The sequence below is a fragment of the Castanea sativa genome, chromosome 3 (genome assembly GCF_040712315.1).
Source record: "Castanea sativa cultivar Marrone di Chiusa Pesio chromosome 3, ASM4071231v1".
Classification (NCBI taxonomy): Eukaryota; Viridiplantae; Streptophyta; class Magnoliopsida; order Fagales; family Fagaceae; genus Castanea; species Castanea sativa.
In genome coordinates this window covers 12,743,575-12,767,564 of record NC_134015.1, presented here as the reverse complement: position 1 = coordinate 12,767,564, position 23,990 = coordinate 12,743,575, and the positions used below count along the sequence as shown (strand labels likewise).

General features: G+C 35.3%; 4 protein-coding genes across 4 annotated transcripts; all 4 read left to right on the top strand.

Moving 5' to 3' along the window:
• Positions 1 to 5,876: 5,876 nt before the first annotated feature.
• On the top strand, positions 5,877 to 13,820 carry LOC142626793 (uncharacterized). The gene is made up of 2 exons (XM_075800508.1): positions 5,877 to 6,380; positions 12,689 to 13,820. Exon 2 carries the CDS (start codon positions 12,850 to 12,852, stop codon positions 13,384 to 13,386), a length of 537 nt encoding a protein of 178 aa, XP_075656623.1. The 5' UTR covers positions 5,877 to 6,380; positions 12,689 to 12,849; the 3' UTR covers positions 13,387 to 13,820.
• On the top strand, positions 5,902 to 6,980 carry LOC142628532 (uncharacterized). The gene is made up of 2 exons (XM_075802611.1): positions 5,902 to 6,329; positions 6,473 to 6,980. The coding sequence occupies exons 1-2, from the start codon at positions 5,902 to 5,904 to the stop codon at positions 6,978 to 6,980; spliced, it is 936 nt and encodes a 311-aa protein (XP_075658726.1).
• Positions 13,402 to 15,027, top strand: LOC142628531 (disease resistance protein At4g27190-like). The gene is made up of 2 exons (XM_075802610.1): positions 13,402 to 14,507; positions 14,754 to 15,027. Exons 1-2 carry the CDS (start codon positions 13,402 to 13,404, stop codon positions 15,025 to 15,027), a joined length of 1,380 nt encoding a protein of 459 aa, XP_075658725.1.
• A 384-nt stretch (positions 15,028 to 15,411) lies between these two features.
• On the top strand, positions 15,412 to 22,979 carry LOC142628530 (uncharacterized). Its single transcript, XM_075802609.1, has 7 exons — positions 15,412 to 15,729; positions 16,818 to 17,303; positions 19,437 to 19,676; positions 19,767 to 20,054; positions 20,203 to 20,742; positions 20,917 to 21,827; positions 22,649 to 22,979. The coding sequence occupies exons 1-6, from the start codon at positions 15,412 to 15,414 to the stop codon at positions 21,331 to 21,333; spliced, it is 2,289 nt and encodes a 762-aa protein (XP_075658724.1). The 3' UTR covers positions 21,334 to 21,827; positions 22,649 to 22,979.
• Positions 22,980 to 23,990: the final 1,011 nt, after the last annotated feature.

Below are 23,990 nucleotides of genomic sequence, written 5' to 3'. Positions count from 1 at the left end.
AGTGGGAAGCCAAAGAAGATTAACGCCACGAAGAAACACCTAAGAAGACAAATATTGCTTTTAATCATACCGTAAGGACAGAAAACCATGGCTACAGGAAGATTGCTTTGATACCATGTTAAATATATTAGCAGTGCGATGTGTTATACCATGTTGTATATGCTAGAGTGGATGTGGAAGGAGAAGTATAGAATAGGAATACTGAGAACACGAGGGTTACGTGGTTCAACCTTGTCGACCTACGTCCACGGAGGAATCCCTTAAGGGATACGTCTTTATTATATAAGAGTGTAGTATATAATCTGTGTTACAATTAACCATAACATGGATATATATAGAAAACTAAATCCTAAACTAATAGATTTCTAGTACAAGTAAGAGACTTAGCTTGCATACAAAGTAGTATGAAGTTTGGGCCTATGCTAATGGGCTAATATGTCTCTAACAGTTCTCACCTTTACTCACTTGTTCAGCATATTGACCATCCTTGACCAGCTGCTTTGCAATTCGAGTGGAGGTAATGGAAACAACTTGCTTCTGTGCTTCGTTAACAATTCGATAGCATAAAGAGAGGTACTTTGTGTATTCCCTTTTTTTTAAAATTGTATAATGTCATTTGATGCAATTATCTTGCTGTACTTTGGTTGTCATCATAGTTCACAGCCTAGTTTTACTTGGCATCTACTATCCCCTAAAAGAATAGGCAGAAGAAGAAAGAAGAAAAGAATGGGTAAAAGCAAGAACAGAGATTTTTTATTGGCAAAATATCTTTTGGTCCCTCCCAGTTTAGGTTTATAACTTAGGGTTTTAACGAACCAAACTTTGTCGAGTATTGAATGTTCAAGTTCAACTCGACAACAAATGTAAAATATTTAAACTCGGCTTGAGCTCAAATCAAGTTTACAAACTACGTTTGAGCTTGATCTTGTTCGATAGTTCAAAAGTTTGAACTCTGCTTTGCTTGACTTGATTTATTAGTCAAGCTAGGCTTAAATTCAATATTAAGTTTTTGAACTGGAGATTCAAAACAAATACATTATCAAACTCATATTAAGCATATTATCAACCACATTTGGTTTAGACATGTGGTCTCAATTCTCAATTAATTAAAGGTTTAGTAAGATATAAACTTATTTTTCAAGCCTATATAAAGCATAGCCAAGCTCATAAATCAGCCTAAACTCGGCTTTTGTTTTTTTTATTATTTATTTTTTATATTGAGCCCTATTGCTCACGAGCTTGTTCTTGATTTTTTTTTTTTTTTTTTGTTTGGGCTCGGCTCATTTATTTAGCAAGCCTAAAATTAAGGCTCAAACTTGACTAGTTTATAAAAAATAAATATGAACAAGGTGTTTATGAACAACTTGATTCATTTATAGCCCCATATTTGTTGTTACATTAATCCCTTGTATTTTAAAATTGTTAATTTATACCCTCAATTTTGAGACCACACCCATTATGCTCCTTCCATCCGTATCTATGATATTTATACCTAGGAACCCTGTTGGACAATGCCTTGAAATGCTTTGCGAACCCATCAATCATTTCAATCAAAGTCACTGCATTTCCTATTGAGATCTTTTCAATAAAATTGACGTAGAACTTGTATCTTCATTCTTCAAGTATCCTCATGTTATAACATTTCTCTAAGGAAAATAATAAAATATGCTAGACGAATCAATGATATCACCACATTTTGCATACAAACTAACGCAATAAGCGCCCAACAATCACCTTGCAATCAAACTCCATCTTTCTCATCTCTGTTAGAATAGAAGCCCAACAAGCTTTAGACCCACTCTACTTTTTACCCTATCTTTATTCTTACCATTTACAAACTCCTGATTTCTTCACCAGCCATCCAGATATGTTTAGCTTTGAATATTCAAAGCGTAGAATTAGCAATCAGAAGCTGATCATTCCTTAACTCCTGATTTCTAATTCTACGCTTTGAATATTCAAAACTAAACATATCTGGATGGCTGGTGAAGAAATTAATTCATGTCACGCCCCAAACCTAACCTTCAAGAGAAACAGTAGGGGATTTTTTTTTTCTTTCCATATGATAAAATAAATAAACATATTGATCTCTCCACTATATAAGTCAGAGCTTTACAACACATATACAAACAATATGGACTACAAATCATATACCTCCAAAATTTACATGAATATTCCAAACACCAAATGATTTAACATAAAACTCTAATGTTCTAAAAAATATACAACCCCAACAAAATTCTTGGGCTAACAAACCTCAAGAGAGCCTGACCTCTAATAGAATTAACTACTGCTTCCTTTAAAATAGCTAGATCAAATCACAAACCAATAATAATGTCACTCTCCCAATTCAGCATAAAACTCCAATCTCCACCTATAAGACAAGCTTCATTCCCGAGGTATAGCAAATTTATCTATAAAACTATTGGAGAGTGGAATGAGCTAAAGTCCAATAAGTAACATAATTAATGGGGCAGGAGAAATGCAAGTCTCATGATAATGAGCACTTTACAAAACATGTTATGCTTTGGAAATTTCCATTTGATTTATGAAAATTCGATACTAGTAATGACATGACAAGAATGCTTTGAACAACATAGCACAAATCTTCTTTGAAATATCTCAACGTGAAACTACATAAGTATATATTTCTCAAAATATCTCAACATGAAACTACATACTATACACTGTGAGCAATAACAACACCGTTCCAAACCAAAAAATCGAACCCAGGGCCACATGACAATTGCCGACACAAAGCCGGAACTCATTTCCAACACAGAGTTGGAACTAATCTGCTGAGACAAAGCTGGAACTCATCGCCGACACAAAGTCGAAACTCATTTGCCAACACAAAGCCGAAACTCATTACCGACACAAAGCTGAAACTAATCTGTCGACACAAAGCCAGAACTCATAACCATCACAATGTCACAGACTAGTATCTAGCTGGGTAATCACATGACACAGCCTAAGGGTAAAAACATGAAGAGCTCACAGTTTACATGAAATCAAAACACAGTTCAATTTCAAGTAGTTTCATAAAAACCTTTGAAATACCCAAAATATTCACAAGATTCTCAAAGCCTTCAAACTCATTTCTTGTCAAGAAGATTTTGTATCAATTTTCCCAAACATCACAAGTCAAGATAAAGCTTCTTTAAATCTTTCAAATAATACACTAAATCCATAAAATCTACTCTCAAGAATTTAATCAAAGACGCTAATCTTTTTTATGTTAACAAATCATGCATTTCCCCATATGCAATAAGAAATATGATGCACTTTCATATATAATCATATATAGTAGGGTCACAACATAACACTTTTTAAGAAAACATAGTTCCACAAATAATTTTCCAAAATGTGTTTGACCCAAAAACAACATTTATGCAACATGGTTATTTTCCGAAAATTCCATTAAAAAGCTACTTACCTTAGCATTTCAATCCAAATTTACCTTAGCACCGCATTCAACCAATCAAGTTACTAGTTCCATTATAAAGTACCTTGGAACCTAGAAACACAAGTATCAAGCCTATTAATAACAAGGCCTACCACAAATTACACTATCAAATTTGTCTTCATAAATCGGAAAGGATTCCCTAAAAAATCAAACCTAAGGCCCTAAAGCCTAGTTTGACCATCCCAAGACAAGTGCTCCTACCTAAAAGGGAACCAAACAAGCATACAAGAAACTCATAGGACTATAACACAACCAAAGCCTTAAATTTTCCTACCACAAACAATGTGCATTTACCAACTTAATACAAAGCATGTCATTACCCTTCCACAAACAATGTGCATTTACCAACTTAATACAAGGCATGTCATTACCAAACTATGATAAAATTAGCCGAAGTAAAACACTTGTCAAAGAAAGCACATATGAACTTACTCTCATCTCCCACACTCAGGTTTAGATAGGCAGTAGCTTTGGATCACGGTTGCAACAATGGAGGAGCCGAGGGTGACCTAATCAAAGACTTCCACTATCATGGACTCATTGATATTTAATACATACAAACAAACCATAAATGATGGCAAATGACATCAAATTTTGTTCCTAGCAACGTCAAAACTAGATGTAAGAAGATATGATCTTCAATGGTTGATCCGTTGAATGGGTTCATGGGTGTCACTCACTTCATTTCTAAGAAAATGATATGTTTATCATGGATCTAGGTTTGAGCAAAGGAATGGAGCCACCACTAGAAACACCAACAATCCACCACACCCACGATGACACTGCAACCAAGCTGCGTCCACAATGACAACCGAAAATCTCAGATCGACCACCACCAAAACCCAACCTACACGTCACACTCCTCAAAACCCAGACCCAAATCAGTCATGCTCCTCCTCCACAAATCAAAACCCAAACCCATGCTTGTAGTAAATTCCGTAGAGTCTCAACATTCTAATCATACTTTTTGATTAAATTTGCAACAAGTCGGCTCTTTTTAAAAATCCATTTGGTCCACTTAGTGTTATCCAAAAAGCTTGAAATTAAATAGGGAGAAGCCCTTATATGTCTAGTATGTACCACCAAAAATTCGACTTAAAATAATTTTTCTATAATTTATTAAACATCACATAGTGCAGCTTACTCAAATCTGTTAGGGACAAATTTATAGTCCCAAAAGAAAATTATTATAATTTTAATACTATTCCAAAAGCTTTGAGACTTGATTAACCTTAAAGCTACATGTGTTAACACATACAAACAACTAGTATTACAACTCATAACCTAATATAACAATCATCACAACACAAGTTAGGAAATTCAATCTCATAACTCATATAGGCAATTTATCAAACACTTGGTAAGCAAAAGACACATGTTCACATTTCTTGCACAAATTTATAGCTAACACCACAGTCACAACCACATATGCCAAAGACATTTCAAAATGCATGGAAACTATCTTTCAAAAATTAGCCCCAATCTCCCGTATAAATCAAAAACCCAAATGATTTCTCAAGAAACCCAACTCACATGGTTGCCAAACAATAAATCCATATCACCCCTATAAAATTAAAAACCTCCAATCAGGTCTTAAATGTCCCAACAAACACAACAAAACAACCCCTAAAACAAAACCCACACAACAAAGACCAATCTTAACAATATAGGATAAAAACCCAAAGATATTAGAAGGTGGGTCATGGAGATTTTACCTTACAATTCATGTTGGGAGAAGTCACACCATGGAGAAGAGTTTGATGACCGAAAGTTTAGAAGCTAACCTAGAGACTAAGAGGGAGGAGAGAGAGGTAGAGGGATGTGTGTGTTTGTGTTTGTGTTTGTGCTGAAACTGAAGCAAGACATCTGCAGAAGCAATTAAAGAAAACGACATCGTTTTCTATCAAAGGAAAGAAGCAACTACAGAGGAAAAACGATGTTGTATTGTTAAATGAAACTTTAGTTGCTGGCATGTGATTCAGGCAATTAGATGGACACGTGTTGTAATTTTATTTGTTTTCCCTTTTAGCTATTAGATTACTTTCTGTTTTAGTTAGTTAATTTTGCTTGATTCTCGCCTAATTTTCTAGGCTCATGTTACTGATTGCTATGATGTATAAATAGCAAATCAGTGTGTAAGATTATTTAGTTCCTTTCATTTTCTTTGTGAATACAAGTTTCCTTTCAGAGAATATCTCTTTTCTTCTAGAAATTTTCTTTCTTCACATGGTATCAGAGCAACGAGTTAGCTCAGTGACTTGCTGATATCCTAACTCGCTCTTCTCCTCCATTGTTGCTCTCCTTCAAACTTTGATAGTTGATCCTTTTCTTTCATTGTTGATCTTTGATTGAAGTTTTTTTTTTTTTTTTTTTTTTTGTTCTTGGAATTTTCTTGCGAAGTATCTTTTGTGATTCTTTGCTCTAAAGCTTCAATCATGGCTTCAGATCCTACCACCCTTCCGCAAACTGTTCCACAAATAGAATCATCCTCACAGAATATTTCAAGTTCTTCAATGGTAGATGAATCAGCCAATAATCCATATTTTCTCCCTGTTGCTGAGAATCCAGGGATCATTCTTTCTTTGCAACCTCTAATTGGTCCAGAGAACTATGCTGACTGGACCAGATCTGTGTTCTTAGCCTTGAGTGAGAGGAACAAATTTGCTTTTGTTAATGGGGCAATTTCCAAACCAAAGGTTACTTCAACTCTGTACAATTCTTGGTGTAGATGTAACACCATGATTCTTTCATGGCTGGTGAATTCCCTTAGCAAAGACCTTCAGGAGAGTGTGAGGTATATCAACACTGCTCGAGAGCTATGGATTGATTTGCAAGATCATTTCTCTCAAGGAAGTTCACCTAGGTCTATGTGTTGCAGAAGGAAATTTTGCATCTTACACAAGGTCAACTATTGGTGAGTTCTTATTTCACAAAGTTCAAAACACTCTGGGATGAATTTGCTAGTTATCAATCTTATGTTGCTTGCACCTGCGTTTGTACTTGTAGATTTGATAAAACTCAAGTTGAAACTCAACAGAAAGAGCATGCTTTTTGTTTTCTTATGGGATTGAATGATAGTTTTGATCATATTACTAATCAAATCTTGATTGTTGAGCCTCTTCCTTCAATCAACAAAGTTTGTTGTTTGATTTTACAAGAAGAAAAACGAAGAATTGTAGGTCATGGAGTTAATGTGATTACTGAACCTACTGCTTTGTATGCTAATAATAGCTACAACCCTAGCTTTAATCCCAATTTTAGGCCTAATCAAGGTCAAGGTTTTCATGGAGGGAAAGGGGGAAATTTGAAGAAGCAGAAGCTAGTTTGTACCTATTGTGGTCTAACTGGTCATATAGTAGACAAATGCTATAAACTTCATGGTTATCCACCAGGGTACAAACCAAAGGGGAATAGACCTATGGCAAATCAGGTTTTTGTTGGCTTTCAATCAGATGGTTCAATGGTTCAAGGGCCAAATTTCTTTCCCAATGGCAATGCCTATGGTGGTCCATAATATGCTACTAATACTTCTAGTGTGCAGTCAGATGCAATGAGTTTCTCTTCACAAAATTTTGCTCTACAGAATTTTTCTCCACAATTTATGGCTCCATCATCACAGGCCTCTCAGTGTCCTATTTCACAGTGTCAATGTGAACAGCTGCGATCATATCTATCTGTTCTTAAGGACAATTCTACTTCAGGTTTTGGGGTACCATCTGCCCATCAATTTGCAACTGTGATGGCTGCTACTAGTGATAATCCTTCATCTAGTAACTTTGCACCCAATTTTTTAGGTAATCCCTTTTGGATTCCCCCAAATATGTCTTATTCTATTTTTTCTACTCATCTTGTAGATAGGAAAGCATTCAAATCTAGTGATTGGATCATTGATACAGGAGCCACTGATCACATGGTTCATTCAGTGACTTAATCAACTACCATGACTTCTATCTCTCAAACCTATGTTTTTTTTTTGTCAAATGGGGAACAAGCTATGGTTACACACATAGGGACAGTTAAAGTTTCCACTACACTCACTCTCACCAATGTGCTTTGGGTGCCATCTTTTAGTTTTAACTTGATTTCAGTTAGTCAACTCACAAAAGCTTATTTTTGTTGCTTGATTTTCCTTGGAAATTGTTGTTTCATCCAGGACCTAGCTCATTGGAACACGATGGGTTTGGGTAGAGAAAGCAAAGTGTTGTACTTGCTGTAGCAAAATTTTATTCAAACTTCTCCTTTTTCAGCCTTTGTTGCAAAATTTGAATCTTCCACCTCTTCAGATTTATGGCACACTCGTTTAGGTCACCCTTCCTTTTCAAAAATGTCAATGTTGAATAAGTTTGTACCTTTTGTTTCTACAAATAAATCACAATGTTGTGATATCTATCATTTTGCTAAGCAAAAGAAACTTTCATTTCCAACTAGTGAACATGTTTCTATTTCTCCTTTTGATCTTGTACATTGTGACCTTTGGGGACCTTTCTTTAAGGCAACTAATGAAGGTTACAGGTATTTTTTGACTATTGTTGATGATTTTTCTAGATGTACTTGGGTGTATCTTCTTAAACATAAATCAGAAACTGGATCCTTGATTCCTCAATTTGCTGCTATGGTTGAAACTCAATTTGGTAAGAAATTGAAATGTATATGGAATGATAATGGAACTGAATTTTACTTGAAGGATTTTTTTCAAAAGCAATGGTATTTTGCATTAGTTATCATGTGTTGATACCCCACAGCAAAATGCCATTGCTAAAAGAAAACACCAACATGTTCTTAATGTTGCTAGAGCCTTGCACCTTCAATCGCAAGTTCCTTTATCCTATTGGGGCGATTGCATTTTGACTGTTGTGTATTTGATTAATAGAACCCCTTCTAAACTTTTGGATAACAAAACTCCTTATGAAATACTTTTTAACAAACCACCTCCTTTTGAACACTTAAGATGTTTTGGTTGTCTATGTTTTGTTTCTACTTTACCTCACAATAGACACAAATTTGCATCTAGAGCTTGAAAGTGTGTTTTCTTAGGTTATTCTTGTTAGGACATATGTGGTTCACTTGTCAAAGAACATATGTCATTCTTTTATGTAATTGGCAAATCTTTTGACAAAACGCACTTTGTTTGTATTTGGGTAGATCTAGGATGTTTTAATACTTCAAGAAATCTTGTTTCAAGATCAAGTGTTAAAGTCATGCAAGTCTGTCCAAGAAACAAGTTGAAGAAGTGCCTGTCATCAAAGCTTGACAGCTGGCTTGACAGCTGGCTCAACAGCTTCATCTATTGAGCTTTAATAAGCTATTCCAGCCCCTAGGCTCGACAACATCTCTACACCTCTAGCTATCGAGGTTTAAGAAAAACAGATTTTCAGATCTGTTTTGATTCCAATCCGTGGATATGTCTTTGGGCCTTCTTTTCTCGTAACCCTAGACATATAAAATGATTATTTTCAGGGCCTTCAAAGTAGACACAAGTTGCACAAGCATTAAGAAAAGTTTGTTCAAGCAATTTGTGACCGGAGACAAAGTTTGCCCTAGTTCATCTCTTTGTGAAGAAGTTGCTGTGTCTGTGCACCGTAGGGTTTTGTAATCAAGCATCTTCTTTTTCTTCATCGTGAGGATGAACTGAAGAACTTTGCAGCCAACATCTTTCTCAAGTGGTGATTGAATTTGCGTACTAGGATCTGCGCATTTGGTTAGTCACATACTGGGAGCCGTGTATTAAAAATGAGAGATTGTCTCTACAGAACAAGTCCAATTGGGTATTGGGGTAAGGGTTCAATTGTAGGTTGGTATAAGGTACTGGAATTCTTTTACTTGTAGCCGTTTGTTGTGATAATAGTAGATTCTCGGGAGTGGTGACCTTAAAATCACTTAGTGGGGTTTTTGCCTTGGAGGTTTTCCCCATTCGTAAACAAATCACCGTGTCAATTTATTTTTCCGCTACACTTTAGTTTATTGGTGATTTGTTTGTGCTACCACGCGTTTGCATGTTAAATTGGTTAATTAATTAAACTTAGCTAATTAATTAATTAATCCATCACAAGGGGTCAATAGGTTTTTGGCCTATCAATCCTCATGGCATTAAAGGCTACAAGGTTTTAGATTTGGATTCTAATTCCATACATATTTCTAGGGACATAGTTTTCTTTAAAAACATATACCCTTTTGCTCAAGCTTCTTCCTCTCTTCCTTTAACTCTTAATAGTTTTGATTTCCCTCACTCTAGTTCTGATAATGGACTCCTTTGTTCATCTCCGTCTTCTTATGTGCCTCCAAATTCCTTAGCTAATATTTCAATTCTTTCAGCACCTTCTTTGCACTTGTTTTAGAAAATTCAACTCCTTTAGAACCTGTTTTAGATAATTCTCCTCCTCTATCCCCTATTTTAGATCCTGTTACTTCTATTGATTCCACCTCATTTAGATAATCTGATATTGTCCTTGCTCCCACATCATCTCCAACGTTTTGTCCTAGGAGGTCTACTAGACCACATAATCCTCCAGCTTACCTCACAGATTACTCTTGCAAGGTAGTGGTATCTAAACCTGCTCCATGGTTACCTTATAACATTTCAGATCATCTCAGCTATGAGAACCTTGGCAGCACCTTTTACTCTATTGTTATGTCTGTCACTGCCACGCTTGCAAAACCTGCTTTCTTTCATCAAGCAGTGAAGTCTACTGAGTGGAGAGCAACTATGGACAAAGAATTGCTGCCCTTGAACAGAATAACACTTGGACACTCACTCCATTGCCTCATGGTAAGATTCCAATTGGTTGCAAATGGGTGTATAGGATTAAGTACAATTCTGATAGCACCATTGAAAGACACAAAGCTAGACTAGTTGCCAAGGGGTACACACAGAAGGAGGTTTTAGACTACTCAGAAACCTTTTTTCTTGTTTCAAAATCTGTTTCTGTTCGTATGGTTTTGGCTTTGGTTGCTGTGAAAGGATGGTTTTTGCATCAAATGGATGTAAACAATGTCTTCCTTCATAGTGACTTAATTGAAGAAGTTTACATGTCCTTACCACCTGGCTTTCACAGCAAGGGGGAGAATCTAGTCTTCAAGTTGAACAAAAGCTTGTATGGATTGAAACAAGCTTCTAGGAAATAGTCTGAGAAGTTTTCTACAACTATTTTAAGTGTTGGTTTTGTGCAATCAAAGGCTGATTATCCCTTTTTACACACTCTCAAGGTTCATCTTTTACCATCTTGTTAGTTTATGTGGATGGCATTTTGTTAACAGGTAATGATCCTGATTATGTCACTAAGTTGAAACTGCTTCTTGACAAGAAATTTGGTTTGAAGGATTTGGGATCATTGAGATATTTTCCTGGTCTTGAAGTGGCTAGAACGGATAAAGGGATAAGCCTAAATCAAAGGAAGTATGCTTTAGAAATACTCAAGGACACAAGTTTTTTAGGTTGCAAACCTAGTAAGCTTCCCATGGAACAAACTCTAAGATTCTCCAAGTATGAAGGAACACCTCTTGCTAATCCTATTCAGTATAGAAGACTCATTGGAAGGCTTTTTTATTTAACATTAACTAGGCCTGACATCACTTATACAGTGCATAGGTTAAGTCAATTTGTTGCATTACCTAGAGAGCCACACATGATAGCATTGACCAAGGTACTTCAATACATTAATGCCTCACCTGGTAAAGGGATCTTCTTCTTTAGTAGTTTAGATTTGTAGATCAAATCCTTTTGTGATGCAGACTGGGTTGGTTGCCTTGATACCAGGAGATCATTAACTGGGTATAGTGTGTTTCTTGGAGATTCTTTGATTTCTTGGAGGTCAAAGAAGCAGGGGTTGGTTTCTAGATCATCAGCAGAAGCTAAATATAGAGCCATGGCCACAGTAGCTTGTGAGATCACTTGGGTTTTACAATTGCTTAAGGATTTGAAAGTTCATCATCAAAGAGCAGCTATGGTTTTCTGTGATAATCAAGCAGCACTTCATATAGCTGCTAATCCAGTGTTTCATGAAAGAACAAAATATATTGAGGTTGATTGTCATTTAATAAGACAAAAGATACAAGAAGGGATGATCGAAACCTTTCATGTTGCTAGCAATTCACAACTAGCAGACATTTTCACTAAAGCTTTGGGAATATCTGCTTTCACTAGATTAGCAGCAAGGTTGGGACTTATTGATATTTTTGTTCCAAAACCCTTGAAATTTTGTTCACAAGATCAAGTTACTGAACAAGCAGATGTTCAGAACTTGAGGGGGAGTGCTGAATTTGAAGCAAGACATCTGTAGAAGCAATTAAAGAAAACGACATCCTTTTCTGTCAAAGGAAAGAAGCAACTACAGAAAAACAATTTCGTATTGTTAAATGAAACTTTAGTTGCTGGTATGTGATTTAGGCAATTAGATGGACACGTGTTGTAATTTTATTTGTTTTCCCTTTTAGCTGTTAGATTACTTTCTGTTTTAGTTAGTTAATTTTGCTTGATTCTCGCCTAATTTTCTGGGCTCATATAACTGATTGCAATGATGTATAAATAGCAAATTAGTGTGTAAGATTATTTAGTTCCTTTCATTTTCGAGTAATACTTAGGTACTCCCGGAGCATGAAGAATGGTTCTCCCTCCTCTCACATTCATGGTGGGGTTCGCTCATTAAATTTATAGTGGGGTCCACCATGAATGTGAGAGGAGGGAGCACCATTTCACTATACTCCGAGAGTACTTAAAAATTTTTCTTCATTTTCTTTGTGGATACAAGTTTCCTTTAAGAGAATATCGCTTTTCTTCTAGAAATTTTCTCTCTTCACAGTTTGTGGTTGTGTTTGAGCGTGAAAGAAGAGGGACGGCCGGTCAAGAGGGAGAGAGATATTTGTGAGGTTGTGTGGTTGAGAATCAGTGGGTAGGTGGGATGTCACGTGTGGGACTACAAAAATATGACCCTTCTGTTTATTTTTTGTGTGTGGGGTTAAAGGTTGGGTGTTACAATTCAGGTGTGAAAGTCAAGATCTAAATTGTGATTGGGGTGGTCGATCAGTCATATTTGTTCCATTTTGGAGATATAACATATTGTCCTTTCACTTCCATGATGCATTATTTGTACGTCTCGGTCATTTTGCCATCTGTACTCTAGTACTTGCTCCAAACTCCCTATCTTGCTTCTTTATCACTCTTATTGAAATAGAGGCCTGTGCTTCTGGCCTCCATTTTCGCTTTGCTAAGTTGATTTCATTTTCCAGTTTCATTCTATTTCTAGTAGCCTCTTTGCTCCAGTCCATCAATATCCTAAGGAGAGGTAATTTCGTTATTGAGTTTGAAGCTACTTCCACGCACACCACCCAAAAAAAAAGACAAAACAAAACAAAAGGGAGAAGGGGGAGAGAAAGATATTGAAACGAGAATGGCCATTGTTAGTGTGGTTGTCGCTATAATTGTTGTGATTGCTACTATGGTTTCAGAAGAAATTGTCAAGTATATTGGACAGTGGCTCATCGAGAACATGGTTAAACCAGTTGGACAGTTGCTCATCGAGAAACTGGTTAAACCAATTGGACAGTGGCTTGGTTATTTGTTTCACTACAGCAGCAACATTGAGAATATGAAGGAACAGGTAAAGAAGTTGAGGGACGTTAGAGAAAGGGTGCCACTGCCGCATTCGGTTGATGCTGCTACAAGAAAAATTGAAGAAATTGAAACCGATGTTAACAAGTGGTTAGAAAATGCGGATTTGATTATGGGAAAGGCCAAGGAAGTCATTGAAGATGAAGAAAAATCAAAGATGAGGTCTTCCTATTCGATATGCCTGAACTTGAAGCACCGACATCAGCAAAGTAAGAAAGCAAAGAAGATAGTGCAAGACATCAATGAAGTCTTGAAAAATTGGAGATCTGATAAGGTTATCCATATGGATTACATGAACTTTGGGTCTAGAATGTAAACTGTGAAGAGACTTATGGCGGCATTGGGAGATGCTAACTTCAACATGATTGGGGTGTGGGGGATGCCAGGTGTGGGAAAGACTACATTGGTGAGAGAAGTTGCTAGGCAAGTCAAGGAAGAAAAGTTATTCGATGAGGTAGCTATAGCAACTGTGACGCAGAGCCCAAACCTAATAAAAATTCAAGGAGAAATCGCTGACAAACTAGATCTAAAGCTTGATAAGGAAACTCCAAGAGGAAGGGCAGATCTTCTAAGGGTGATGTTAACAGAAGACAACAATAAGAAAATACTTTTTATCTTAGATGATATTTGGGAGAAACTTGATTTGGATGACATAGGAATTCCTCGTACGGGTTGCAAAGTAGTGTTAACATCTAGGAATAGGGATGTATTATCTTCTGAGATGGGCACCCAAAAGGATTTTGGACTTGAAGTTTTGCAAAAAGAAGAAGCATGGTGTTTATTTGAGAAGTTGTCAGGTGATTCTCTCGTAGATTCAAATTTGCGAACTAAAGCAATTGAGGTATCCACGGCGTGTGCAGGTCTACCTCTCGCACTTGTAACAGTTGCAAAGGCATTAAAAAACAAGTGTTTGTTTGAATGGGAAGACGCCCTACAAAAACTACGGAGACCCGCCCCTCGAAACCAGAAAAGAATGCAGGAAGTTATATATTCTGCGATAAAGTTGAGTTACAATCAACTTGAAAGTCCAGAGCTCAAATCGTTCTTTTTGTTTTGTGCTCAAAATCAAGTTTTTTCTTCCGTTCCTTATCAAGACTTGTTAAAAAAATGTTTTGGGCTGCGTTTACTTCATGGCATTAGTACATTGGAAGAAGGAAGAAATAGAACACATACTCTGGTTCGTAGCCTCAAAGACGCTGGCTTACTGTTACATGCTCTTGATAGTAGTCATGTATTTCATATTCATGATCTTACTCATGATGTCGCCCTCTTAATTTCATATGAGACCCAAAATGTGTTGACCATGGGGGACGAGGGTCTAGTAGAATGGCCAGATGAGGACGATATGAAAATTTGCACATCAATCTTTGTTTATAAAAGGGATATTCATGAACTTCCTGACAAATTGGAATGTCCAGAACTAAGATTATTACATGTGTATGCCAAAGATCGAGAGGGTTCTTTTATAATTTCAAACACATTTTTTAAAGGATTGAAAAAACTAAAAGTTTTAGATTTGACTTATATGCGAATTTCATCACTTCCTTCCTCATTTAAGCTACTTACAAACTTGCGAACATTGTGTCTGGATCAATGTGTGTTGGGAGACATAGCTATGATCGGAGAGATGAAAAATTTAGAAATTCTAAGTCTTATTGACTCTGAATTTAAATATTTGCCAAGAGAAATAGGGCTTCTGATTCATTTACGGATGTTGGATTTGAGCGATTGTAAGAAACTTCAACAGATTCCAGCCAACGTCCTATCATGCTTAATACTATTGGAAGAGCTATATGTCGGCAACAGCTTCACTCAATGGGAGGTTGAAGGACTCAACAATGAAAAAGTTAGCCTTGTAGAGCTAAAGCATTTATCACGATTGAGCACTTTGGAAGTGCATGTTCCGGATGCGAACATGATGCCAAAAGATTTGTTATTTGAAAAGTTGAAAAGATAGAAAATATTTATAGGAGATGTGTGGGATTGGTCTAACAAACATGAAAACTCAAGAGTACTAAAACTCAAGCTTAATACATGCAATCAATTGGAGAGTGGCATCGAAATGTTGTTTAATGGAATAGAAGATCTGTGTTTGGATGAGTTTAATGGTATTAAGAGTATTGTATATGAATTAGATATGAAAGGCTTCCAACAACTAAAGCATCTCCGTGTCCAAAACAATGCTGAGATTAATTATATCATCCACTCAAGGGGGTTGGTAATTGATGATGTTGTATTTCCTGCCTTAAAGATATTTTCTCTCAAAAACATAATCAACTTGGAAGGAATATGTGATGCCTAACTTCCCTTGACATTCTTTTTTGACATAAGAATTTTGAAAATGGAACACTGTGAGAAACTGAAATTTGTCTGCTCGTCATCCATAGCTAAGGGTCTTTCACAACTTCAACAATTGGAAATTAAAGAATGCAACATCATGCAAGCAATAGTTGTAAAAGAAGATGGTGAACTTGAAGATAGAGATATGATATTGTTCCCTCAACTACGTCACTTGAAACTACAATGTCTTCCAAAGCTCGTGAGCTTCTTAAGCACACAGAATTCTATCATAACTGATGTTGGAGAAATCATTCACGAGGGTAACCTGGATTTTCAGGAGATCCCACATACAGGCATGCAACCTCTTTTTAATGAGGAGGTAAGTCTATTTTGCTTATCCCCTGTTTTGATTTTGCATTTTTTGCATTCGTAACTTAGGAGTTAGGAGTCTTTGGCATCTCTACTTTTTGTCTTGATGAACCCTGCATTTGTAAAGTTTAGTTCTTTGGAAACCTGATAGTACCATATGTGGGAATTGTGGTAAGCTATAAAATTTGATGCAAAAAAGCTGATCAATGTTTGTCATGTCTTTCTAAAATTCTTTTCTTATAAATGACAGCACCTTACGTTTGATTTGCAAGCGTCATATACTTTTTTTTAATCTTCAATTATGTTAATTTTTTTTGTTTGTATTTTTCACCTAGATAATTACTGTAATATTTTGGGACCATACTCATAAACAGTTGTTCACAAAACCATGACCCCACCATGAAATCGTGGTAACTTAAGAGAATCAATTCACAAATTTTTTTTTATTTGTAGATACTTAGCATTGTTTACAGGATTCGTCACATTTTCATTGGTCTTTGATTTCTGTTCATGCATGTCTTTTTGGTTTTTTTTTTTTTTTTTTTTTTTTTTTTTTTCTTTTGATGACTCTTCCCTCTCATTGCTAGCCAAGTTGCCATGCCACTGTTCAAATAAAAAATTTGGTGATTTCCTCAAATGAAATAACAATAGTATACGTACCCTAACTTATGCACTGTTTAGGTTTGTCAAAAATACTCTCTCACTATAAAACAATGAGAGGCTCTGTTCCTTTATATAGAAAACAGAGTGACCAAAATTGTTTGAGTGAATTAACTGTTGTAACAGAGGCTCTGTTCCTTCATAAGTCTTAACCAATCTAGGCATTTGAGAGAATTAACTGCTTCCTAATTACTTTAAAGTGTCTAATCAAATACTAACAACTTGAGCTAAATGAATAAAAAATGATCACGCGTGCGTCACTTAAGTTAAAACTCTCTAAAAAAAAAGAAGCTACTCCCAAGTCTTTACGACATCGTTTTGAGTCTGGACTTCATCACCGTTTGAGGTCTGGGCCTTGTTGTATTAGGCAAATACGACACCGTTTTCTTCATTTCTTTTAACAAGTTTGCTGAAGTAGATAATTAATTGTTGTTGCAGGTTGTGCTCCCCAACTTGGAAACGTTGGAACTGTCCTCTATACACTCTGAAGAGATACTACTTCACAACCTACATCGGGCAACCTCCTCTTTCAAATTAATAGACCCGATATTTCAAAATTTGCGTGACTTGAAGGTGAAAGGCTCTGGCAATTTAAAATACCTATTGTCTTCTTCTACAGCAACATTTATGGTTCAGCTCAAATATCTTGACATTGAGGACTGTAAGGTAATGGAAGAGGTACTGCTCACAGAAGACTTAGGAGAAGAAGAAATAATTCCAAAGGAGTTGTTCCCTCAACTGGAACTCATGATTCTAAATGATCTTCCAGTCCTCAAAAGATTCTGCGTAGGAAGCAATATCAAATTTCCATCATTGAAGGATATGTCGATAGAAAAATGCCCTAAATTGGAGTCATTCATATTCAAACCTGTTAGTTCAGAGGAGATCTCTCAAACTGCCATGCAACCTCTCTTCAATGAAGAGGTAATTCTATTTTTATTATCCCTGTTTTACTTCGTATATATTTTATTTTCTATTATGTGACTTCGTATATATTTTATTTCCTATTATGTGAGTTATTATGATTAGATATGTCAATAGCACTGAGCACACACAGGATGGACTGGCAGGTTGCGTTCCCAAGTTTGGAAACATTGAGAATCTTGCACTGGGAAACTTAAAAATCATATAGCATGATCAATTAACTGAAATCATATACTGTTAATTTTTTCCACATAGCAGTGGTTAATTTCTTTACACCTTCCATAGCAATATAAATCATGAACCATTAATACCAGTAAAATATTGATAGTCATTTATCTACTGTTAATTGAAGTGTATAGGAAGTAACAAACTAGTGGGTGCTTGTGATAAACACACCTTTCTCCTGGTCAAACAATCCTTGGACACGTGAGAGAGACAAGTGCCTCAAGTGAGGTTATTGCCTTATATATAGTTGAAAATTATTTGTGTCCAAATTTACGGAGCTAAATTTAGAGTCAGTTTGACTTTTTCTTTTTGTCTAATTTTTTTTAACTTTTTTTTAAAATAAATAATCTAACTTTTAATTGTTCAAAAAATAAGTTTACTTTTTGGTTTTTTGTCACACATTTAACTTAAATTTTACTAAAAACTATATATATATATATATATATATATATATATATATATATATATATATTACAAACACTACGATAATAAGCTACCTAAAAATAAGAGGTTACCAAACGAACACTTAAATATTGAAAAATTTAAAACTTATTTTAATCGCCCCTATTATTTAATTAAAATTTTTAATAAGACTTTAAATGACTATTGCTTATGGTCTCACCTATTAGCTTTTATGTACATAGCCAAATCCATTTTAATGGAAAAAATTACTCTAACCTAATCTAAAGTTTACTAAATTTCATTGACTTCTTTCATTATTTTGAATTGTATATAAACCTTCCTTGAGCACTCGCATTAATGCTAGTATAATAGAAAGAAAACCACATTTTGACCAACTAAATCCAACCTTCACCCATATTAGACCATATAAAGTTGTGTAAAAATACATAGTCGCTACAGTAACAGTATAAATTTACACTATTATTATTCGTTTTGTATTTGTTTTTTATTCTTTCTTTGCATAACTTGAGGATGAAAGAAGAGAGAGGATAATGGTTGTTGTGAGTGAAGAAATATAAACAATTAAAAAATCAATAAAATTGATAATTTAATGAGATGTAGTATAAAATAGATAATTTGATGTGGGTTGTTTTGAAAAGTTAGAATGTAAAATAGAAAAAGTAATTTTTTATCCTAAAATAAAAAGAAATTTTTGCACGAACTAATACGAATGCTCTTCAAAATAAACTATCATCTCTCAGAATTGAGATTGGGTGCAATAACTCTCAATGGCTGAGAAGAAACTTCCAAATCTTAACCATTGAATAAAAAAATTATAAAATTTAAAAAGTAAAAAAAAAAAAAGAAAAAAAAGAAGAAGAAGTAAAGATGGTAAAAATATTTTATGAGGGATGAGGGGGCAAAATTGCATCTAATTCAAATCCCGTTAGCTTAACACCGTTAAAACTTAAAAGTCACTCTCCAGAAAGTAATAAATTTATATTTTTTACCATCACTTTCTAATTGAAATTATCATTTACCCTCCAAAACACATTTTCTGGTTGCTTCTGTCTTCCCCTGTGAGGTTGTGACTGAAATCTAGTCCCTCTCTCTCTCTCTCTCTCTGATCCTTTATATAGAAAACAGAGTGACCAAAAATGCTTGAGTGAATTAACTGTTGTTGCAGAGGCTCTGTTCCTTCATAAGTCTTAATCAATCTAGCCATTTGAGAGAATTAACTGCTTCCTAATTACTTTAACGTGTCTAATCAAATACTAACAACTTGAGCTAAATGAATAAAAAATGATCACGCGTGCGTCACTTAAGTTAAAACTCTCAAAAAAAAAAAAAAAAAAGAAACTACTCCCAAGTCTTTACGACATCGTTTTGAGTCTGGACTTCATCACCGTTTGAGGTCTGGGCCTTGTTGTATTAGGCAAATACGACACCGTTTTCTTCATTTCTTTTAACAAGTTTGCTGAAGTAGATAATTAATTATTGTTGCAGGTTGTGTTCCCCAACTTGGAAACGTTGGAACTGTCCTCTATACACTCTGAAGAGATACTACTTCACAACCAACATCGGGCAAGCTCCTCTTTCAAATTATCAAACATACAAACAGACTCAAGATTTCACAATTTGTGTAACTTGATCGTGAAAGGCTCTGGCAATTTAAAATACCTGCTGTCTTCCTCTACAGTGAGATTTATGGTTCAGCTCAAATCTCTTTACATCGAGGACTGTAAGGTAATTTGGTGATTTCCTCAAATGAAATAGCAATTATATACAGCGAGATTTATCATGAATGTCAAACATCTTCACATAATTGAATGCAAGGTTATGGAAGAGATTCTACACATAGATGAAGAAGAAATACTTTCAGATGCGTTGTTTCCTCGACTAGAATGCTTGGTCTTAGAAGATCTTCCAATACTTAAAAGATTCTGTATTGACAGTAATGTGGAATTTCCATCATTGAAGAAATTTAGCATAAAGAATTGCCCTAAATTGAAGACATTTGCATTTAGACATGCCAGTTCAAACATGGAGGTTCGTAAAGGACTCGTGGAAATAAATTTAGAGGACAATCGTCATACAACTTCGCAATCACACATCAATGAAAGCGTAGATATTTTTTAAACTTTCCCCCTTCTCTTATTTTTGAGTTTTTTTAAATGCTAAAATTAAAAATCTTTTAGCATATTTAACTTGTACATATGTTTATGAGGATTTGAGTTTGTCAGAGTTGAAAAAGAATTTATTATTGCTGCAGATTGTGTTCGCCAACTTGGAAAGTTTGGAACAGTCCTTGATAGACTTGGAAGAGAAACAGCAAAACCAACATTGGGCAAGGTCCTTCTGCAAAATAAAAAACATGCAAACATCCATAAGGTTTCAAAATTTGTCGTCTTTGGGCGTGTGGGGCTCTGATAGTTTCAAATATCTACTGTCATCCTCCATAGCAAGATCTATGGTGCAGGTCAAGTATCTTCACATAGTGAATTGCAAGGCTATGGAAGAGATACTATTCATAGAAGAAGAAGAAGAAGAAATAATTCCTAAGATGTTGTTCCCTCGACTGGAATTCCTGAAACTAAACGGTCTACCAATTCTGAAAAGATTCTGCGTCGGAGGTAATATTGAATTTAAATCCATGAGGTCACTGTTCATAGAACATTGCCCTAAATTGAAGACATTCATATCCAAACCTTCCAATTCAGACACAGTGATGACTGTCTGCAAAGAAATCAAGGAAATGAATACAGAGGAAATCCCTCGTACTGTTGCTATACACCCTCTCTTCAGTGAAGAGGTAGATATTTTTCAATTTTCCTCCTGATTTAGTTTCTTGTGCTTATTAATCAATGTAAGAGTTGACCACTTAACCAACCATTGCACTCACTCACAAATATTCTAACACTTTATCTTCCATTATGTGAGTTATTATTATTAGGTGTTTCATTAACATATGGGATGAACCCTGCAGGTTGCATTCCCTAGTTTGGAATATTTGGAAATATCCTACGTGGATGACTTGAAAATCATATGGGACAACCAAATCCCCCCATATTCCCTTTGCAAGCTTCAGGCAATGAAAGTTGAATTCTGTGAAAATCTTATGAACATCTTTCAATCTGATATGCTGACAAGATTTCGGAGCCTAGAGAATCTCACCATAACTGATTGTGGTTCACTACAAGAAGTATTTCAACTGCAGGAGCAAGATGCTAAAGAAACGCATGATGCAACTGTCATTCCGTTGAAAGAATTGCGTTTGGATCGCGTACCCAAATTGAAATATGTATGGAATAAGGACCCCCAAGGAATTTTTAATTTTCCAAATCTCAACCTTGATAGTACGGGTTTAAGAAGTTACTGGTCAGACTCAGTGCCTAGTGACTAGATGTCTCACGTAATTGGAGAATCTTCAGATAGTTGTTTTAGGGGTGGAATAAATTTTTTCTTTGTTGTTGTAGTCCTGCTCTAGTATATGTAGGTTATAGTAGCTGCTGTATTTGTGGTAGACTGGTATTTGTTGCTGTTGGCTTGCCTTTTTAGGAGTCTTGTTTGTTTGTTGTTCGTACATTGTTGCTGGGTTTCCAGCTTGTTTTCAATCAAGTTTCTTGATTATTAAAAAAAAAAAAAAAAAAAAAAAAAAGAAGAAGAAGAAAGGCAAAAAAAAAAAAAAATGTTGCAGTGGAAGGAGCAAAAGCTATAGCTAGATTTCTGCTACCTCGAGCAAATCCTGAATCTTATACTAAGACTAATGCGGAAAGATATATGGACTCATGGACGTGAAAATTTTGAGATATTTGCTTCTGAACGTCTATGCTTTCAAGAAACTCTAAAAGAGAGCAAAGTTGATATCTTCATTCAACAAATTTTCTTGTGTAAGAGGTAAGAGCCTTAACTAATCTTTTTAAATGTTTGAGTTGCAGTGATAGAAGAGATGTTGCTTCTTGATGTGATAAAAAAAAATTTTGAATCCTTGTGTTCATGCATGTAGTAAGAGCTTTGGATGATTAATTCATTTGTAGTTTTCACTGAGTAATTAGTTTCAACTATTTGTTCATAAACCACTTATGAATTTTAGTTTTAAATATTCCAATAAATCTCTTCCTTCCCATGGGGGCCTTCTACCAAGTCACTTGTAGTACTTTAATTAATCTTCCCTATGAAGGGAAGACATTTTCTAATTAATATACCAATTATTGGGGAGTGAATACCTTAGGATTAGAAAGACTCGAATTGAAAAGTTAATATAACATATAGGGAAACTACTTAACCCAAAAGTTTAAACTTACGAGTTTGAGTTCAATTATGTGTTCTCTTTACCACTTACTCTTTTCATTGAAATTCAATGCGGGACTTCACTATTTAACTAAACTTACTACTCACACATGAATATTTCAACATGTTGAAATTATATGATTATGGTTTTCCTACTTGATTTTGTAGAAAAAAGTTTTCCATTCATGCTTACGATGTTGCGGGTTATTCTAGTTTATTGAAGGTAGCATTTGTAACCTGAAGTTGTTTGTACAAGTTGCCTTACAAGAAGATGCATTTGTCATGTCAAAGAATTACTCTATAACCCAACAATGTGCGCACGGCGCGTCGGCGCTTGCGTTTTAAGAAAATTTTCTTTTGAATTTCTCTGTGACATGCACATCTGGCGGTCTATAAATTTTATGATTCTTTCCCCTATTTCCTTGAAGGTGTAAGTCAATTCAAAGACAAATGGAGAGAATACAAGAAACCAAAAAAACTGAAAAGAAAATGATATCCTTGTTTTCTGTCGAAGAGGTGAATGGGGGCTGTGGCTGCAAGAAATCTGATAAAATTTCTGTGGAAGGATGATGACTACATTGAACTCTGTTGAACTTTTACCAGTAAGTTCAATTTGTTGATGTCATTGATGATTGAATCATGGTTGTGATATCATTAGTTTCAGCTATCATTGAGTTATGTTTGTAAATGAGTCGTATTGTTTTCAAGGGGTGGCAGACTAAATTCAGTTCTTTATATGTTATCAATATTGATGCTTTAGTTTGTCAATGTGATCATACTGTTTTGTGTAAAGAACAAAGCCTAGAGTAGTGTTCTTGCTGCATATCCTCAGTCTTCTGGGAAGAGGGTTTTGTGATCTGGGAAAATGGATGAGGATTTCCGAATTTTTAGACATTTATATTGGTGAAATAGCTAGGATCAGATTTCACCATGGTAGGATGGGTGAATATTGTGCAATTTATAATCACAAGTGGGATAATTATCTCACAGTGCGAAAACTATATCATAAGGAATGTAGCATACAACTGCATGACAACAAGAACCCTAAAGAAAGATCAACATAGCAGAAAAATCCATTCAATGCAGTGAGCCTTTATATTCAACGCATAGGGTATAGGGACATCTTTTCTATTTTGTAAGATAAAACCTTCTAATACAACCCTATAAACCTTACCATATGCAGTGGTGTATCATCTGATTTGTAGTCATCTCAAGATGGAAAGGACGAAGACAGAAAGGTGGTGTTTAGTTTGCAATAACAAGGAAAACATTATGGAAAAATGGAATTATAATGTTTGGTTCGTTTATTTGTACACAATTTTATAGTAATGTAAAATTACTAAAAGATTCACATTACCATTAATTATTGTAATGTGATTACCTTCTTAGATGGTGAAAATCTTATATTTCCCACTCATGAGAATTACTAAAATGCCCATATATTTCCCGAAATCTTTAATTTTACGAGTGAAAAATAGCAATCAAGACATCCTTCTTGTCTGTATTGTTTCTTTGTAGTGGGTTTCCCAAGGACTTTAGCTGTTAGCAAATTCTTATCGAATTGAGCATGGAATCACTCAGGCTTGGCTTGTTAGAAATTAACTCAAAACTCAAGCTTGGGCTTCATTTGGTCGATGTATAAGCCTTGATGAGCTTGTACTTGTCAAATAAAGAAGCCTAGAGGAGCTTAATAGTTAAAGTCAGCCAATCTATTAAGCATCAGATCAGGGGTAGAGCTTGGGGGGGGGGGTTGGTCTCAAGGGGGGCGGC

Excerpts from the sequence above, each read along its gene's own strand:
- LOC142628532 (XM_075802611.1), top strand. The coding sequence starts at position 5,902 with ATGGCTTCAGATCCTACCACCCTTCCGCAAACTGTTCCACAAATAGAA. Across the intron at positions 6,330-6,472 it reads TCTCAAGGAAGTTCACCTAG|ATTTGATAAAACTCAAGTTG; the intron begins GTCTATGTGTTG and ends TTGTACTTGTAG.
- LOC142626793 (XM_075800508.1), top strand. The coding sequence starts at position 12,850 with ATGGCCATTGTTAGTGTGGTTGTCGCTATAATTGTTGTGATTGCTACT.
- LOC142628530 (XM_075802609.1), top strand. The coding sequence starts at position 15,412 with ATGGAACACTGTGAGAAACTGAAATTTGTCTGCTCGTCATCCATAGCT. Across the intron at positions 17,304-19,436 it reads AACCTCTCTTCAATGAAGAG|GTTGTGTTCCCCAACTTGGA; the intron begins GTAATTCTATTT and ends TTATTGTTGCAG. Across the intron at positions 19,677-19,766 it reads TTTACATCGAGGACTGTAAG|GTTATGGAAGAGATTCTACA; the intron begins GTAATTTGGTGA and ends ATTGAATGCAAG.
- LOC142628531 (XM_075802610.1), top strand. The coding sequence starts at position 13,402 with ATGGCGGCATTGGGAGATGCTAACTTCAACATGATTGGGGTGTGGGGG. Across the intron at positions 14,508-14,753 it reads GAACTAAGATTATTACATGT|AGAAATAGGGCTTCTGATTC; the intron begins GTATGCCAAAGA and ends ATATTTGCCAAG.